This window comes from Myotis daubentonii, chromosome 1 (assembly GCF_963259705.1).
Source record: "Myotis daubentonii chromosome 1, mMyoDau2.1, whole genome shotgun sequence".
In the NCBI taxonomy this organism is placed as follows: domain Eukaryota; kingdom Metazoa; phylum Chordata; class Mammalia; order Chiroptera; family Vespertilionidae; genus Myotis; species Myotis daubentonii.
The window spans coordinates 8,186,086-8,204,418 of NC_081840.1; the positions used below are offsets into that span (position 1 = coordinate 8,186,086).

An 18,333-nucleotide genomic window follows, 5' to 3' on the forward strand; every position below is an offset into this window, starting at 1 on the left:
AACAGTCGGCATTCTCCAGACCTCCTCCTGGCCCTGCTGACCCACGGCTCTGTTTCTGCTTTTCCAAACTCTGTCCAGTCTGCTCAAGGCCAGGCTCTCCTGTTAACTCTGGGATCCCTTCCTCGGTGTTCTCCGCAGCCCTTGCAGGGAATGTGTTTACCATTTGCCATGGCGACAGTTTGGCCCTTTCCCCTCTGAGTGGTGATAAAGTGGTCCAGGGCGCTCATCCGGCCAGCAGTTGGTTTGGTAATTCTAAGAGACTTGTGAAAAATGCGTGAGGCCTGGGATACAATAGATAAGCTGAAATGCTTGCAAGAAAATCTACTTGTGGATAGTGGGGTGACTGGAAAAGCTCTTTCTTTGCCCTCTCTGTCCTCGTCCCAAAAGAGATCAAGTTTAGGAATAATTCCTCTATGAATGTGGATGCTTTCATCCCAGGTCAAAAGCTGGTTGGCGCCTGCTTGTCACATATTTTCCCTTTTCTCTAGCTTCTTCCCCTCATGAGTTTGGCTTAAATTCCTGTCTTAATGGCTCTGAGTTCCCTCTTCAAAGGTCACTGCCCTGAGGCATAAAAGTGGAACCAGAACCGCTAGCTCCTCGGTGCTCTTCCTGGGAAGGGGTCATGTTTGAGGGGGAGGCAGTAGGAGAGCCATGTTTTGTGTGACTCAGTAGTTGGGGGAGGATTGGGCTAGCCCATCCACACGAGCATCTCTGCTCCTGCCTCCTTATTGGAAGGCAGGAGGGTGTGTGTCCCTGCCCTTGCCTGTGATGCCTCTCACACGCGGCTGTCTGTCCTGTTCTAGAACAGCCCCTGCGAGGCCTTGAAGTCTGCCTTGCTTTTCTCCAGTGTAGACTCGAGTCGGGTGAGGACACCGAGATCCAGATAAAGTGGCTTGCCCACGGTGACACTGGGAGGTGACAACAGGGGAGCCTGGTTTGCTTGGTTTCTTCCTCTACACCAGGCGCTGCCTGTGTGTTGGGGGAGAGGGGGGACAGTTGAGTGCTTTTAGTTCATAACCCAGAATACGAACTCCTCGGCTAGGGCTGTGGATCAGTGGAGCGCAGCCCAGAAGGCGTTGACTCATGCGTGTCTGCTGTACCCACACGGTGCCGAGGGCTGTCGATGGAGTGGGGTTTGGTGAGTGGATGGCCTTTCAACATGAGGACACTAATGTGATTTCATACGTACGTGTGAATCCTCGTGTCTCCTTGGCAGCGTTGACCTGGTTCGGAGGATGGGGTCTGATGCAGGAATGCTGGGTAGTTGCCGATGGGGAGTCCACGTGGGGAGGTGCAGGCACTCAGGTGAGGCCAAGGTGTGGACCAGAGAGAGGAACGGGGCATGGCCCCTTGACCTGAAGGATAAACCTTCCTTGAGGACACCTCATAGCTTCGCCCCACGTCCCCTGTGGATGGCAATGCCGGCATCGGCTGTGGCTCATTCTGCCGGACCAGGGCAGTGAGCCAGGCGCTGAGCCACTTGCCAACAGTCACCTCTCTCAGGAGGAGGCGGGGGAGGAACAGGCCGTGAAGGTGGCTTTGGTTCTGCATTTAGACCTACAGACTTGGGGGAGAGGACCTCCTGAGGGTGAGAGTGTGCAGGCCCCACCCATGGAGTTCAGGGGTGTGGGGGTGGGAAGCAGGCCTCCCATGTGTGCGCACTGCTGCCTGTTAGGGACAGAGACATTGTTTTAAACATTCAGAGAAAAGGACACAAATGAGCCCCTAACCAGACCCTCTGGCATGAAACTCAGTGGGGAGCCGATTTCAGAGAAGTAGATATGAATCTCTGGCTTTTGTGTTAGAGAGCTCTTAAAAATGATTGCTAGGAACCAAAATAGGCTCACTGAAAACAAGGATAATTCTAAAGGGAGCTTTATTTTTGCTGATAAGGTTACTAGAAAAGAAGCAGGACGGCTTTTTCCCTGGCCTTTGCTGACCTCCCAGGCTGCTCTAGTAGACTGGGCGGGAGGCGGGTGAATTAAGCTTATACACTCGTTCCTTGGGGTGGCCATTACCAAGTGCCTTAAAATAGTAGAAATGTAAGCTCTCACCGTGAAGGCGGCTAGAAGTCTAAAATCAAGGTGTCTGCAGGGTGGGTTCCTTCTGTGGCACTCGGAGAGCATCTGCTCCGAGCCTCCCTTCCAGCTTCTGTGGGGCCAGTGGTCCTTGCCCCTTCTTGTAGCTGCATGACTTCCATTGCTGTCTGCACGCAGCCTTCTTCCCGTGTGTCTCTGTGTCCAAATTTTCCTCGTCTGGAGGACACCCGTCAATGGATTAGGACCCCTCCTAGTTCAGTATGAACTCATCTTCACTTGATTACATATCTGAAGACACTGTTCCCAAATAAGGTCACACTCACAAGGACCGAGGTTTAGGACTTGAACAGATCTGTTGGGGGTAGGGGTGGGGACGCATGTCAGCCCACAGTAGCAGCAGCTGCTGAGTGGCCTGCCTTAACCCATCTTCTCACGGAGCCCCTCTGGTGACCCCAGCATTCGGCAGCTTTATCCTTAGAGCGTTCGGTGTCAGAGCCGCAGGGATAGTCTCATTGCTGTGTTGGCCTGACAAGCTTGCCCTCACCCTGCACAGGGCTTGGGGCCCCACAGTCACAGAGGTGATGGTGGCAGGGCCAGAATCCCCGGGTTCTTTTCCTAGAAACATTCTGCTCTGTCCTGTTGAATTGTTACAGAGAATAGTTTCTGGTTCCACGTGCGCACTCGTGTTCTTTCCCCAGGAAGATTGCGACTTCCTTAAAAACCAGTTCTGGCCCTGACCGGTTTGGCTCAGTGGATAGAGCGTTGGCCTGCAGACTGAAAGGTCCCAGGTTTGATTCCGGTCAAGGGCATGTACCTTGGTTGCGGGCACATCCCCAATAGGGGGTGTGCAGGAGGCAGCTGATCGATGTTTCTCTCTCATTGATGTTTCTAACTCTATCCCTCTCCCATTCTCTCTGTAAAAAGTCAATAAAATATATTTAAAAAAACAACACCAATTCTGTTCCTTTTGCATTTCCATCGTCTGCCGTGAAGCTAGTGGGGATTAGGGCAGCGCTTGTTGGAGTGAGCACCTGAGGGCCAGCTGGTCTCCCGTGGCCAGTGTCTCTGCCAGGCCTTCCCACAGTCCCTTTAACGACTCTTGGCATCTCACTGCCGCCGGTTCTGCCTTAGCGTCCTCATCGGTGTGGGTGCTGGGCCACTGCGTGCAGCCACGTGTGCAGTTGTGGGGGAGCAGCCCTGGTTTCAGGGTTTCAGCGCTGCTCTACCTTTCTTGGCTGTTTTCTCAATTTGGGTTCCATCTTGAGTTTAGGCTCTGTCAGGCCTCCCCTCCAGATCCCGTGGGAACTGCTCCCAGCTACCCCGTTTCTGCGCTTTCTCTTCTCAGTGAGGAGAGCGCTCTTTTCCCAGAATTCTCAGCAGGAGCTCTGAGCCTGCCTCTGATTGGACCAACTCGGGTCACATAACCTCCCATGAGCCAGTGACTCCAGGGGCAGAATGCCCTGGTTGGTCTCACCAAAGCCCTGGGATCTTGGGGCCCAGTGGGTGGAGGCCCCAGAGGGGACTGAGGGCTGGTGGGGGAGTGAGAAGACGGGGGGATGAGGCGGGCGTGTGGGGTGAAGCCTTGCTTGTTATCCACCGTTCAGCACGGGCCTCTCCTCACCGGAAGGGGTGTGCTTCCCTTTCAGGAATACATCGACGCCCACCCTGAGACCATTGTCCTGGACCCCCTTCCTGCCATCAGGACGCTGCTCGACCGCTCCAAGTCCTACGAGCTCATCCGCAAGATTGAGGCCTACATGAAAGGTATGGCCGCAGGCGGCTCTGCACCGCGGCGGGGTCCACCCGTGGTCACTGCCGGGGCGGGCGGGGCCCTGGTCTGTGTGAGCCCTCGGGACGGAAGCAGCTGAGTTCCAGGGGCCGCACGTTGTGGGGAGGCCCGTCCTGCCTCCGACCAGCAGAGTTGGGGAGTAAAAGCCCAGAGTGCTCCTTGGAGAGCGGCTCCAACCACTTCAGCATGCTTGGCTTTGTTGTCTTAAAGCCACGGAGTGGCCATGAAGTGTCCCCATACACAGCGGTTAGAGAGCAGGCGTGTGTGGAGGAGCTCAGGGCGGGCGGGTGAGTCAGTTATGTAACTGGGTGAAGGAGACAAACAGAAATTAAAGGGCCTTTAATCAAACACGGAGCTGTGTAATGTGGCGGCTAGACTTCGCGGGGCACGCCGTGTTCTCCAGGCAGGAGCCTCGCTCTTCGCCGCAGGATGTGGCCTCCTGTCCCTGGGGACCCCCCACCCCCACCTCCCGGGCCGGGCAGCTCCGAGGAGTCGTACTCCTTTCCAAGGTGTTTGTTTATGCTTTTTGGAAAGAGTCTTGTTAACAGTCACCCCCTGGTTGTCTGCTTAACGCAGGCGAGAGCGCTTGTGTAATTGGGAGGAGATGTGCTTTGCCTGCGCCTCGGGCGTTGCAGGGATGCATCCCGGGCTGGAGAGGCAGCCCCTGCTCTGCCGTCCAGACCATGCGTGTGGCCTGCGCACACGGCCTGGAGCCCTGACCTGGGTGACCTGCCTCAGGCGTTTTGTGTGCTGGTGGGACCAGTGGGCAGTTTGGCTCACAGGACCATGAGGGGAATGGAGAGCAGCATTTATTGGGTGTGCCAGGTGCCTGGTCCTGGGTTAGCCTTCTCCTTATACTCTCTCCTCGTGTGCTCACGAAGGAGGTCTCCGCCCTAATTTTACAGACGATGCGAAGGCTCAGAGAGGTCAGCAGACATCCTGGTGTCACAGCCCGTAAATGGCATCATAGCCCGGTCACTACCCAGGCTCCCTAGCTCCTAACCCCCGAGCTTGACTGTCATGCCCATGGCCAGAGGCCCTGCATCTAGCAAGCACCTGGCATAGGTGCAGCCACGACCCTGGCTAGGGGAGTTGGTGAGTTCTTGAATCCTTTAGGAACTTGCCCTGTGAGAGAGCTGGGTGCTGGACCTGGTCGTCCTGTAGGGGATGTCGAGGCCTGACTCCCTGGGTGCCTGGGATTCATCAGGTGGGTCGGTCGTGGACCTGACTTGCAGGGAGTGGGGGCAAGTGGGCACACCAGCGCCCTTTCCTCCTTGGGTCAGGAGTAGTCAGTGACGATGTCAACTTCCCTCCCCTCGTGTTCCTTTCCTGGGTCCACCAGAGTCCCCGGGGGGAAGGAAGATCTAGAGTGACGCTTTGGGTGAATGTTGGTTCTGGAAAGAAAATCCGTCCCTTCCCAGGTGTGTGTGTTGGACATGGACTGTGTGTGGAGGGACAGGAGAGTGTATGAACAGGTGAGAAGTCCCGGTGACTGGGAGGAGAGGCAGGTTGGCAGCCATGGCTCGTGTCCTCGATAAGCCTATCAGAAGAGTGCTGGTTCTGGTTCTGGTTCTGGTGGAATTAGGAAGGCACCTCGAAGGAGGCTTTCTCAGAGCAAAAGAGGCATTCCCCGCTTTTGGGGGGACAGATAGATTCTATCCGAATCTGAGCTTTAAAAAATAAAAATAAAAAAAATATATATTTTTAAATTGATTTCAGAGAGGAAGGAGAGCGGGAGAGAGATAGAAACATCAATGATGAGAGAGAATCATTGATCGGCTGTCTCCTGCATGCCCCACACTGGGGATGGAGCCTGCAGCCTGGGCATGTGCCCTGACAGAATCAAACTATGACCTCCTGGCTCATAGGTCGACGCTCAACCACTGAGCCACACCGGCCCGAATCTGCACTTTGCTTCTGTGCGGTCTTGGCCAGGTCCCTGCTGGCTTTCTGTAAGATGTAGGTAACAAGTGGTTTGTCCATGGGCTCCTGGGTTGGGGTAACTGGGATGATGTCTGACAGCAGGTAGCATGGGTGCCAGCCCACTGGGGTCACGGGAATGGCAGTTGCTGTTGCTGCTCCCTTATGATGGAAGGGGGTAAAGCATCTGGATTGGATCTTGAAGACATCGGGGCTGAGGGTCAAAGGTGAGCCTTGGCTTAGAGTATGAGCATGTCCAGACGGGAGCAGGGACTAGTGGGGGTTGAGGGGCGGGGGCTGGACCGCAGGGTGCACATGATGCAGGGCTGCCCTGGTGGGCAGGTGCAGAGGGAGTGACAGCCTGGGCCTCCCAGGCAGGTCAGGGGTGTGAGGTGAGCAAAGTGGGGAGAGAGCTGAAGTGTGCGGTGCTGGTGAGGGACTTGCAGACCATCGGGTCAGAGTGGAGGCTAGGAGTACCTCATGCAGTGGCGGGCGCCGGGGGGACTTCATTTGTGGACAGTCATTGAAGGCATGTGAGCTGGTGAGTGAGAAGACATTCTTTTCTTTTAATTAAGAAAATTATTCTCACCTGAGGATATGTGTATTGATTTTTTTTTTTTAAAAGAGAGGTGGAGAGAGAGAGAGAGAGAGAGAGAGAGAGAGAGAGAGAGAAACATCAATGTGAGAGAGAAACATTGATCAGTTTCCTCCTGTACACATCCCAACTGGGGATGGAACCCACCACCTTTTGGTGTACAGGACAATGTTCCAACCAACTGTGCCACACCAGCCATGGCCTGGAGACAGGTTCTAATGGCCATTACCTGTGTCCTGTTGTGAGGGGGACACTCACCCAGCCAGAGGCCCAGGGGGCCTGGTGACCGGCTCCCAGTGGGGGAATCAGAACCCACTCTGCTAGGTCCAGGAAACCTCAAACCTGGGCGTCCTTAGCTCAGGAGCTGCCTGCTGGGGGCACCCTGCCTCCAGGCCTAGCAAGAACTGGTGGAGGAACCCATACGGCCTTGGTCTGAGGCCAGCAGGAACTGTGTGGGTGGGGGGGCCGTGACCGCTGCACCCTGCGTTTTCCTTATCGTGCATGCCAAGCCCGGCTGGTATTATTCCAGGAGGGCAGTGAGGCCGAGACTTCCTATAGAGCCTTTTCCTGCCCCCGTCCCCCCCCACCCCTCCTGGAGCTGTTCATGGGGAAGGCTGCTGGCTCACCCTCCCCCCCAGAGGCCAGCCCCTCGGCAGATGAGAACCTTCTCTGGGAAGCGCACCCTGTTGCTCTTGCTCCTCCCCCACGGCTGCGATTCCAGGAGGGACACAGCCCTTAGGCGGGCTGTAAACAGCTATAATTACCCTTTTAAATCCCTCAGACAGTTCTAGCAATCCCGGGGACACTGCTTTTGTGTTGGGAGCAGGGGCTTCATGGAGACTTCAGCCCCTGGGGAAGCTGCTCTCCTGTCCTCGGGAGCTTGGGCGGCTGCAGAGAAGCCTGGCAGGCGGGGGCTCTGCAGTGGGGTGGGCGGTGGGCACAGGGGTCCTCGCTCAGCAGCCCGCTCCCTCCGTGCAGAGCATGGGCTGTGGGGCAGGTGAGGCCCGCTGCCCGCTGCCCGGAGCTCCAGCCGCACCTGTCAGGACCTGCACAGCCTCGGGTGGTCAGTGCCGTCTCCTTTTATGTTCCCTGAGCTCTTCTCATTCTGAGTCTGGAGGGGAAGCAGGGTCCTTTTTCTAAGTCAGACCTGACAGTCTCAGACTACCCCCGCCCCCCCCTTTGGTCTCATGTACGAGCCCAGAGGAGGCTCGCCCGGTGGTCCTGTGTGGGACAGCAGGGACTGAGGCTTCCAGCGCGTGGCCCAAGGTGGTGCCTAACTCAGCCATCACAGGACTTAGCCGTTGGGGTGGAGAAGAGGGGGGCTAGGAACAGGGAAGCAAAGGGAAGCAGCCCTGGCCACCTTTAGGAAAGGTCTGGAAGTTACGACACCATGCTCGGTTCACACGCCGCTGGCCAGAGCGCAATCACACCCCGAGCTGCTAGACAGTGGGGAAGTGTGGTCTTTATTCTGGGCAACGATGTACCCAGCTGAAACGCTAACATGGACTCCTGCCTGGGGGTGAGTGACCTGGAATGACCATTTTCCCTGCTGCTGGCCGCGGGGCGTGGCCCCAGCCTGGGACCTCAGCAGTAAGTCCTTCTCCAAAGAGGTCAGTAGGTGCAGAGTGACGCAGCCCAGAGCGCCTGGGCCATGGGTTTCCCTCGTAGCCCCTGCTTCTGGGTGGGGCTGCACCCACCCCTTAGCCAGAGGCACAGATGGCACTGAACCTGGATCCAATTCAAACCAAGGGCGGGAGCCTCCCAGAAAATTAAACTGCCTGGGGCGGGCGTAGAGGAGGGCACGTTCCTCCCGTGCACGCCTTCACAGGTCTTTTTTCTCAATGACACCCGCTCTGCCTTACAGGCCTGGGACTTTGAGATGGGTTCTGCCACCCTGTGCCCAGTGATTCTGGGCCAGGCTGTCGCCAGCTCCTGATCCTACTGGTGAGAAAGCACCTGGGCTGTGATTGGATGATACAAGCTTGTCGCCTTGGTCCTGGGGCAGCCACTGGGGACCTGCCTCAGACCACAGGGCAAAGGGCTCCAGAGGCCCTTGCAGGCTGATGGCAGCTGCAGGCGAAGGGTCGCTTTCCTGGTCTTTTTCCGAGCCTCCCACACGTGTGCTCCGGGGTGACAGATGGCCGTTGGATGCGGGCCTCTCTGGGGAGGGCTGTGCACACCGCAGCCTGAGCGACGCTGCCTGTGGTTTTATGGGAATTTAATCAGGGCGGGATTGAAATGGAGTGATCCACACACCAAGTGAGAGAAAACAACATTCCTCACAGCCCAGGAGAAATAATCCCCACGCAGCACCTGCCATGGGGGTGTGTGGAGTTGAGGCCCTTTCACTCGGAGGTGGGGGCTGGCTGTCCTGCCCACCCGTGGCGAGCTGCAAGGTGCTCTGGGTGGGGAGGGGGCTTGGAGTCGAGGCCTGAGCGCAGGTCCCCCATGTCCTCTGCGTGTGTGGCCTGTGCAGGTCACCTTTCCTCTGAGCCTGTGTGGTCGGCGCACAGGCAGGCACGGTGAGAATCACCTTACATGTGTCAGCCAACTTAATTCTCACGATGACCTGTGAGAAAGGCACCTCTGTCACCCCATAGTGGTGAGGACACTGGAGTGCATTGAGCTTATGTTGGTTGAGGCCACAGAGCTACTTGGGGGCAGAGCTGGGATTCGAACCCACACCTCTGGCTGTGCTCTTAGCCAGAGTTCCTGAATGGGACTCCCGGTCCTCGCGTGTACTGCTTCCTCCATGAGCATGGTGGGGGAGAGGAGGGGAGCGACCAAGGCCATGGACATAGTAGATACAGTTGGGGGCTCTTCTGCCTGAGGGCCGGTGGTTCCCCAGAGCCTGGGGGCCTTCCACACTGGCAGCTGGCACGGCTCCCGGGCGCCCTCTGGTGTCCAGGCAATGGCACTGACAAGAGAAGGTCCTTGGTGTCCACCAGCAGCTCTGCCCTGTGTGTTACGGAGGGAACAGAATCCTGCCTGGTTCTTGAGAGCAGCAGCACATATGGAGTGGGAAAGAGCAGGGCTTTGTTGCTTACAGGCCTGGCTCACATCGCAGCCCCCTTGTGTGCTGGGCAGTGGCTGCCGTCTGAGCTGTTTGCTCGTCTGCACGGTTGTCGGGACCACTGTGGGGAGGTGTGCGGAAGGTCCGGTTCCAGTCCCTGCAGCAGCGTGGCTCAGAGTTCGATGCTGTCAGCTCCCTCTCCTTGGTCCTGGGAGCCTGGTTTGGGTGGGAAATGTGGCAGAAGCTGTGGTGGGTAGTGGGGGGCTGGAGCTGAGGAGGACCAAGAGGAGGGGGGTATGCGCCCACGGACTGCGTTCCTGAGTCAGGGCCGGCTTCTAGCCCTGGTTTTGTGCAGGAGGCTGGAGTTTTGGATCAGCCCACTAGGAAAATTCTTCACACCTGAAGTGAGTTTCTGAGAATTCGCCCCTGTGGTGTCTGGCAAAGCTGAGAAGAGGCCGCCCCCCATCAAGGGGTCTGATGTGCGGGAGGGCAGGGCACCAGGCCCGGCCACGCTCCTGGAGCAGGCGGTCATGGAGGTGGCATGGGTCCCCTAAGCTGATGGGGAGGTGGGGCCTTTGGGTGGGCACTTGGCTCCTGGTTCCTCTCCCAGAGAGAAACTGTGCTCGTCTTCACTCCGGCCGCCACCAGGCACCCAGGCAGAGACCCCCATTCAGGTGAAGGTGGAGGCCTGCAGAGGAGGGTCGTGCTGTGGGCCCCACAGTAAACCGCCCCCACACCAGAGCAGGTTGAGCACCGGCTGTGGCCCAGCCCAGGGAGGCACCTCCTCCACATTCGGAGGCTTATGGGTCTGAATCCAGCCCTGCCCTGGGAAAAACTGCTGACTACATTGTGACACGCCATCAACAATGAAACATTTCAACCTCAGTGATGGGCAGTGAAAAAAAAATGTGTCTCAGAATCAGTGGAACAGAGGCCAGCCCACCCAGCGCACACAGGAGTCCGGTCCGCAGGCCCCGAGGGCGCTCACCTCCAGCGCGCACAGGCACAGATCCGCCCTGGAGTCCGTCAGCGGGCCGGGCCCTGTTCCCTGAAACTCCAACCTCTGCAGCCTCAGCCCCGCTTCCCAGATACATTCTAACGGTGTGGAATCCAGCTTTCTAGACCCTTCTCCTGCACAATAAATACATTTGTGCTTTTAAAAAAAATAGGAACAGTGTCATGTTACATATGTTCTCATAAAACTTGTTTTCTTCTCGCTTAATAGATATCTTGGCTTCTTCCCACGTCAGCCTGTAAAGATGATGGAGGTCAGGTCTGCCCCGTCGTCCTTGCCGGCAGCATAGTTCAGCATGTGGGTGAACGTGTCGTAACTCACTCGGCTATATCGGGCTTGTTGGGTCATTCCAGCTTGATTTGGGTTTTTAAGAAAATAAACTGCAATAAACACAGATCTTTGCCTACTTCTAGAATTAATCCCTAGAAGTGGAATTTTTCCATCAAAGATGACCGTAAACATTTCCCAGGTTGGCACATCTTGCCTGATGGCTCTGCAGAAAGTTTAAACAGACTTTACTCCTAATTGCGCCTGCCTGCCAGCGAGCGATGCCCATCTCACCTCGCATTGCTTTTTCTGTTGGCAACATTGAGCATCTCCTCACGTTTATTATTAGCCGTTTGCATTTCTCTGCGGGAGTCTTTTCATCTCGTTTGCCCATTTTTCTATTGGGTTTGCGGTGTTTTCTTAGTGATTGGTTAGAGCCCCTTTTGGATTAAAGACATTGTCTCATGGTTTCAGAATATGGACCGTTGCGTTGATGGACGCTTCCTCTTTGCGCTGCGGCCAGGTTCACGTTTTCTGCTCTGCTTTTAAAATATGTGCTGCCAGAGGGAGCACTTCAAATACTATTTTAAAAATGCCTTGAAAAAAAGGCTGCTGCGTGTGGGAGTCGGAGCTGAGTGGGGCCAGCCAGTGTCTGCCTGGGCCCGGAAGGGGCCGTAAATCCCTGGGAGCAGCTGCCGCGGAGTTACTCCGCGTTTCCAGCAGCCGTTCCACAGGCTGGAGCGGGCTCAGGAGCCTCTGCCTCCACCTGGGCCGTGTCTGGCCTCTGCTGCAGCGCTCTGTCCCCTCGAGAGGAAATCGGTCACTGGCCTGTCAGGCAGGAGGAAAGCTGCTCAGCCCCTGACCAGGGCGATGTCTGACCGGGAAATGTCAGGCGGGTGATGACGGGGCGCGCACAGCAGGGGACAGAGTCTGGGGGCCGTTTTAGGGTTCTGCCCGTCACCTGAGCACACAGAAGAGTTTTTCCTCGCACACTCCTAAGTTAAGTTGAATTTAATGGACATGAAGTCTCTCTACCTCTGTGGCCAGTGCCTGTGGCCCCTGCCCACCCCTCCCCGGTGACATCGCTTGTCACATCGGCCCTCACTCCCCTCACTGCAGCCATGCTAGACTTCTCAGCAGCCCCCTCTTGGCCCTTGATCTTTGTCCTTGGTTTCCTCTTCTGGCTCAGGTGACCTCCTCCAGGTCGCCCTCCTTGCTGCATACTTCCTTCCCTGTGTGGGCCTCAGTGCCCTCCCCTCTGTTCCCATAGACCCCTGCTGCTCTGGGTCACAGCAGCAATCCCACTGTGTTTTATGTTCTCTCACTTCTCTCTTCCTACCCAACCGAAGGCCTTAAGGACAGTGTGTCTTTGGGGACCTTGAATCCCCAGAGCAGGGCCTGGAACATAGTAGGTGTTCAATCAGTGTGCAAACAGAGGACGGGTGTTTTCAAGAATCAGATACAGAAGAAGCAGACGCACGAGAGGCTGACCTGTGGCAGGTGGGGTCCCTGGCCCCCTGTGGCAACAAGCTGCTGAGGAGTGATGTTCGAAGTGGGTCTGAAACTGGGGCTGGCAGGAGAAAGGGGGGCTGCCATTCCAGAGAGCGAGCAGGGTGGTCGGGAGAAACGGGCTGTCTGTGCCCCTGGAGGGGTCACCCGCTGAGTCCCAGCGGCCCTCCGATGCAGTTTGGACGTAGCCTGTGGTTGGAGGCAGGAGGCTGCTGCAGAGCTGGGAGGAGAGATGCTAAGGGACTGGTGGGGGTGAGCGGGTGGCAGTGGGCAGGAGTAGAGGGGACAGCCCAGAGATACTGGAGGGGTGGCATTGCCAGGCATTGGTGACAGGCACTGTGTTTAGGGTGGGCAAAGGGTAAGGAGAGGAGAAGGAAACACAGTACAAGCCACAGCCGTGGTGCGCATAAGTCAGATGGCAGAGCCGGGCAGTGCTGTGGGCTCGGGTGAGCGGATGCCTCCATGGGTACCGAGGGAGGCCAGGGCGGGGCTTGGAGTCTACCAGCGTTAATAAGCCTGCAGCCCGGGCCAGACTCCCACCTTCAGCAGCAAGGATTCCGTTTCAGCAGTGGAGGTGTGGAGGGAGGAAGTTCCTGGGGCAGGTTCAAGAGGCCAAGGCCAGGCAGGTAAGAGAGCAGGTTACCAGCAGAAACGGAAAAGTACCCTCTGGGAGAGCCCTGCTGGTGCTGGGCCCAGGGCTGGGGCCAGGCCCTCTCACCATCCCGCTGCCACATTGGGCGTCTAGAGCCCCTACCCGCCCCCCCCCCCCCGGCCCCTCCTCTCTCCCTACTCCTCCTCTTGAGCTTTTGGAGGAGACTGCTGTGGAGTTCTCACCCTGCGCCTCAGAGCTCAGACCTGGGCCACTCACACTGTCAGGCTGGCTTGTCCTTGTCATTTTTGCTCACCCCTCACTGCCAGCTCCGGTTCTTTGGCCCTGCTGGCGACCAGCAGCCCAGATCCAACTTCATATTCTAAGCACAGGGTGCTCCTCAAAGTCTGCCGATGAGTGAGGGAGCCCCCGGGGCGCCTGCACGGTGGCTGCTGGTCTGCTTTGAGTGTGGGTTCTGCCCGGGCAGAGGGATGGACGAGCAGCTCTCTCTCCCTCCAAAGCTTGATATAAAGAGCATTGTCTCTGGGCAGGAAAAAGCACTCTGGTCTGTCTCCATGCAGAGCAGCTAGGCTCTTTATGGGATCCTGGACTTTTAAAAATAGTGGACCCTCAAGTAATGACACCAGTGATGATGGTGATGGAGGGTACCTGCTCCGTGCCGGTTCCTGTTGTGTTTGGTGTATTAACTCATTGGATCCTTACTGGCAGGACTGCTCTTCTCCCCATTTTACAGACCAGGAAACTAAGGCACCGAGAGGTGAAGGCACTTTCTCAAGGTCACCGAGACCCCGGCAGCCCAAAGGGTCTGGCACCAGTGCCGGGGACACAGCCAGCTCGATGGCCTTGTGTCCTGGGCTCTGAGTCAGGAACGGAACCTTCCCTAACCCCTTCCAGGCCCAGAGTCTCCAGGGGACTAGGAGGGCATGGGGAAGGGCATGGCTGTGGCGCAGGCTGCCTGCCCGGGATGCCCACTCTGCCACATACTGCTTTTGACCTTGAAGAAGAACTTAACTTCCTAGGCCTCAGATTCCTGCATGGATGAGCAGCCCCAGCCCCACCTGTAAATCCAGCTTACCCCAAGCTGCCTGTCAGGGCCCAGTTCCCCGTGGACCACCTTGCTGGTCTCGGTCTGAGCGCCTCAGTGCTGAGATGCCAGGTAGGACCTTCTCTCCTTACCCCACAGGGGGCACCTGACACGAGACAATCCCAGCTCCTGAGAGCGCCGGCCCCATTGTAGGTTCCACATCCTGGGTATTGACTGGACCTCAGTGAATAGGGGAGCAGACCCAGCTCTGATAGCAGCACAGCCTTGCGTAGTGCTCATTAGTGAACCGCACACACCGCCAGCGTGCAGGGACGCACCACGACCCGAGGGGAGGATGGGCCTGTTGTCCCCATATTAGAGAGATGGGCCTTGGGGCACAGAGAGGCAGGCAGTCCAGGGTGAGGCAGTGACCTGGGCTCAGAATCCAGGCACTTAGTCCACAGCGGCGTATGCCCATAGCTGCAAAGGGCAAGGAGCGGGGAGAAAGATGAGGTGGGGGGCGGGGGGTCTGTTTCTCCTGGGCCTGACCCAAAGGCCTGGCCAATTTCCAAGTGGTTTGCATGAGTCTGGCTCCCCAGGCCATGCTGGCTGCAAGGGCTGGAACTTTTCATGTGTTTCTCATCTGGGGCTTTGAATGGGCATGAAGATACACACGACCTGTCATCCAATTGTTTTTACCCTTTTAAAGCCCGAAGCTTCCTCCTTCCCCCCAGTTCAGCACCTGGCCTGCAGGGCCCTTGTGCTACGGGAGGCGAGTCACCTACTGTAAAGGGAACGCAGAATGTGGAAGTGGGTACTTGGGGACATGTGGGGGCGGAGCAAGGGACCATTTCTACGTGTAACTGGGGAAATCAATACTAAGAGCAGATATTCTGACGTATCTGGAGGAAGTGGGCAGGGGAGGGGTGGAGTCCTGGGCAGTGAGGGTGTCCCAGGAGAGGTCACCCTGCAGGGGAGCGACCAGATGAGGGTGGGGTATGACTTGGGCCTCGCGTGTGGTTGCTGTGATGGGGTGCTGGGGTTCTTCCTGGCCAGGCCCGTGGGTGGGACATGACACTGGACAGTGGGAGCAGGTCATTGTGGTAAGGACAGGGGATGCCCTCCGCGGTTGCAGGCCCAACTGCGTTTCCTCTCCTCCATGGGCCTGTCATCCAGGTCCTTCCTGGCTGCCTCTCCTGGCCCCGGCCTGTGGCTGCTCTCCCAGCTGTACTTGATTATTCTGAATTACTGGGTGGCTGCCATCATTGTGAGCCAAAAAGCCATTGGGGTTGTTTTCAAAGCTTCTGTCAGGCTGGAACTTGGTCACCTGGAATACACGGGATGTCTTTTCCTGTTTAGAATTCAAGAGCATGTGGCTCATGCCCCTTACAGTGTAACAGCAGCGGGAAGGTGACTTTGAACAATCGGGCACTGAGTCATGAACGCTGGAGCCTGCAGGTTGATGGGCCAGGCTCTCCCACTTTGTCCATTCAAGTCTGTGGCCACAGTTATCAGGGCTGTGCCAGGCCAACAGCGCCACACAGTGGCAGGTTGGGGAGTTGCAGCCCCCCTTTCTTTCTGTTGCCAGGACTTACAGCTCACTTTTATTTCTCATTTCACCCCACACATGCACGCTTGTCCGAGAGATGGTCCTTGCTGACGCCTGCCTCCTCTGAGCAGTGCTGGGCCAGGGGTAGGACCCAGTCTTTACCCCAAGGAAGGTACTGTCTGGTTGCTGTCTCAGAGCCAAAATGTGGGAATTTAATAGGGTACACGAGCTGAGCCATCCAACAAGGCAGTGTATGGCGTGCGAGAAAGACGGTGCTAGGACAAATGAGACTGCTGGTAGGAGAGGCCTGGTCAGGGGCCATGGTAGGAGCGGGCGTTATTATAAGACAGCTGTTCTCAGGAACTTCCGGGAGCTTTAGGATGCTGGGGTGAGTGGGTTGTTGCCATGAGGAGGGGAGCCCCGGAGGTGTGTGCAGGGGATGGAGGGAGGGATGGAGAGGAGAGCAGGCCACTGGCCGGGGTGTGGCTGGGAGTGACCGTGGACTCTGCATTCCGAGAGGAGCTGGTCAGTGTGTTCATCTGACCGGGCTGCCACGGCAAAGCTCCACAGGCTGGTGGCTTAAACAACAGACGTTAAGGCCAGGGTCAAAGTCGAGGCAAAGCTTGTTTCTTCTAAGGCCTCCTTGACTGGTAGGTGGCTGTCCCCTCCCTGCATCTTCTCGCGGTTGTCCCTGTGTGTGTGTCTGTGTCCTAATCTCCTCTCATAAGGACCCCAGTCAGATTGGATTGGGGTCCGCCCTGAAGCCTCATGTTAACTTAATCGCCACTTTAAAAGGCCCTGCCTCCAAATACAGTCACAGTGTGAGGGGCTGGGGTTCGGGGCTTCAGCATGCGAATTTGGGGGGATAAGTGCAGCCCATAGCAGGAAGGTGAGCAGGGTCAGGTGGCAGAGGCCTGGAAAAGCTGTCACGCAGCCGGCCAGCGGCAGTTCTGGAGCCTCACTTAGAGGAGGGCGCTTTAGAAAGGGCCAGGATCCAGCAGCCGTGTGTCACTTGGGTTTGGGGTGGGGGAGGGGGGAGGTGGGCACAACACCAGGAATCTGGTGGTTTGTGGGGGGAAGAAGGTGGAGGTGAGGGTGCCACAAAGGGAATTGTTTGCTTAAACTCCAGGAACGTCCGGTGGCGGCTGGGAGAAGCCCCAGTCTGGCCGCAGCGCCTGTCCTGCCCCTGCCCCTGCCCCTGCCCCGGAGCTGCCCAGACCCGGAGCTATGTTTAGGAACTACTTCATAACCTAAAAGCGCATTTTCCAGATGTGGGAGGGGGCAGCCCTATGAAGTAGCTACTGTTGTCCTCTTTCCAGCAAGGAAAGCAGGCAGCTGAAGTGCCTTGCCAGGCTCACGCAGCTGAGCGGAGGTGAGGCGGGATTCAAACCTCGGCAGCCCAAGTCCCCGCAGAGCCTCCGGGGCCCAGTCTGTGCGAGGGGGCCCATCTCGTCACTGAGATGAGGGGCCTCCTGGGTGTGCGGGCAGCGGGTGCTCAGAGGAGGCCCCCTGACCAGAGGCGGGGTCCCCGGGCCCTGAGCGACCAGCATGTGCACAGGCTCAGGCCTGCGAGTCAGGGCACTTGTCTTCCCCCAGCTCTGAGGTCGAGTGAGCACCTGATCCTGCTGCCCAACCCCGTTCAGTGACAGGTGGACCTCCTTGCCCTCCTGCAGAGGCTGTTTCCTGCCATATGTGGGGCCTTGGGAACAGGGAATAGGCCAGGGAAGCGGGACCCAGCCCAGCTCTGAGAGGCAGCGTCTGGTGCCCTGGGCCAGGACGTGGGAGCCCTGGTGTAGTTCATTCACTCCTTCGTTGGGGATTCGGCTGTGAACGTGGTCCCTGCTTCACGGGCCTACACTCTGCCTGGAAGGAGGGCGCCCATGTGGGCGGCAGCTCTGGCTCAGGCAGAGGGTTTGAATGGATTGAAACTTCCCCCTCCAGCAAGGCCCTCTGGGATGTCGCCTCCTCCCGCAGAGCCCTCTGAATGCAGTTAGAAGTCTACCCTCTGAGCCACACTCTCCCTAGTGCCAGGCCGGGGCTGCTGCCACCCGCCATCCCAGCTCTCCTGGGGTTGGGAGTCCCTCCCGTCTGCTGGCTAGAAATCTGAGCCACGTGCTCTGCACGGCCCTTGTCTCTGCTTCTCCCCTTGTTGGGAGCTGGGGGTGGCAAAGGGCCCCTTGCCGCTGCCTGGCTCGTGGTGGCACCTGGACCCAGAGCCTCCCCCCCCTTGCGAGGGAGTGTGAGCAGATGGCTGCACCAGGCCCTAGCCCGCACCCCAGGGAGGGGCTGGCTTCTTCACCTGGCATTTTGCAGACGCGGCATCACTTTCTTCTCATCCCTGATTCCCTCTGCAACTCCAGCAGGTGGACAGGACTGGCCTCTGAGGACCCCTGTTCCACTCGTCAGGAGCCCAAGACCTGCACAGCCACCTGGTGGCCTGGAAGCGGCTGGAATTAATTGCATGCTGGTCCTGACCCCAAGTGCAGGGCTTTGCTGACGGTGTCATGCGTGTGCCTTGCCCCCCCCTCCCCCCGGGGCAGCCCCTCGGTGTCTTCCTGCCTCGGCTCACTCTGCTGGGGGCCCACTGGCAGAGTGACCTTCTGTGCCAGATGGGGTCATTCACCATGTCGCCTGCCGTCCTCCCTCACACGGCTACGGCCCCGATTTCTGCAGGTGGGACCCAGGCGGGGGACGTGTGGTCAAGGCCCTTCATTGCTGGTGCGCCGGCAAAGCACTTGGTCCTTTTGGGAAGCGACATGACACTGTGTGGCAAGAACCATAGAAATGTTGACTCCCATGGACTCAAACCCACCTCGGGGAGCCGGGTCTGTGGAAATGACTTATCCCCAGCACAAGGCCTTGTGCCTAAGATGTGCATTGGAGTCCTGTCTGTGGGGGAAGAAAACTGGCACAAATGTGAACTAGAGGAAATGTCGCCGGTCGGGTGACAGGAAATGCTGGTCGGGTGACAGGACATGCAAAGTCATGGGAAAGTACTGATGG

The 18,333-nt window shown here is 57.6% G+C and overlaps 2 protein-coding genes across 5 annotated transcripts in view; both read left to right on the forward strand.

Moving 5' to 3' along the window:
• ITPK1 (inositol-tetrakisphosphate 1-kinase) overlaps positions 1–18,333 on the forward strand; it is a 133,303-nt gene that overhangs the window by 95,556 nt on the left and 19,414 nt on the right. For all 4 annotated transcript variants that reach the window (XM_059687544.1, XM_059687565.1, XM_059687554.1 and 1 more), the window contains one exon: positions 3,686–3,803. In XM_059687544.1, coding sequence (XP_059543527.1) covers positions 3,686–3,803 — 118 coding nt within the window. The remainder of the gene's footprint in view (positions 1–3,685; positions 3,804–18,333) is intronic.
• LGMN (legumain) overlaps positions 1–18,333 on the forward strand; it is a 254,837-nt gene that overhangs the window by 57,400 nt on the left and 179,104 nt on the right. The gene's annotated exons all lie outside the window — the stretch shown is intronic.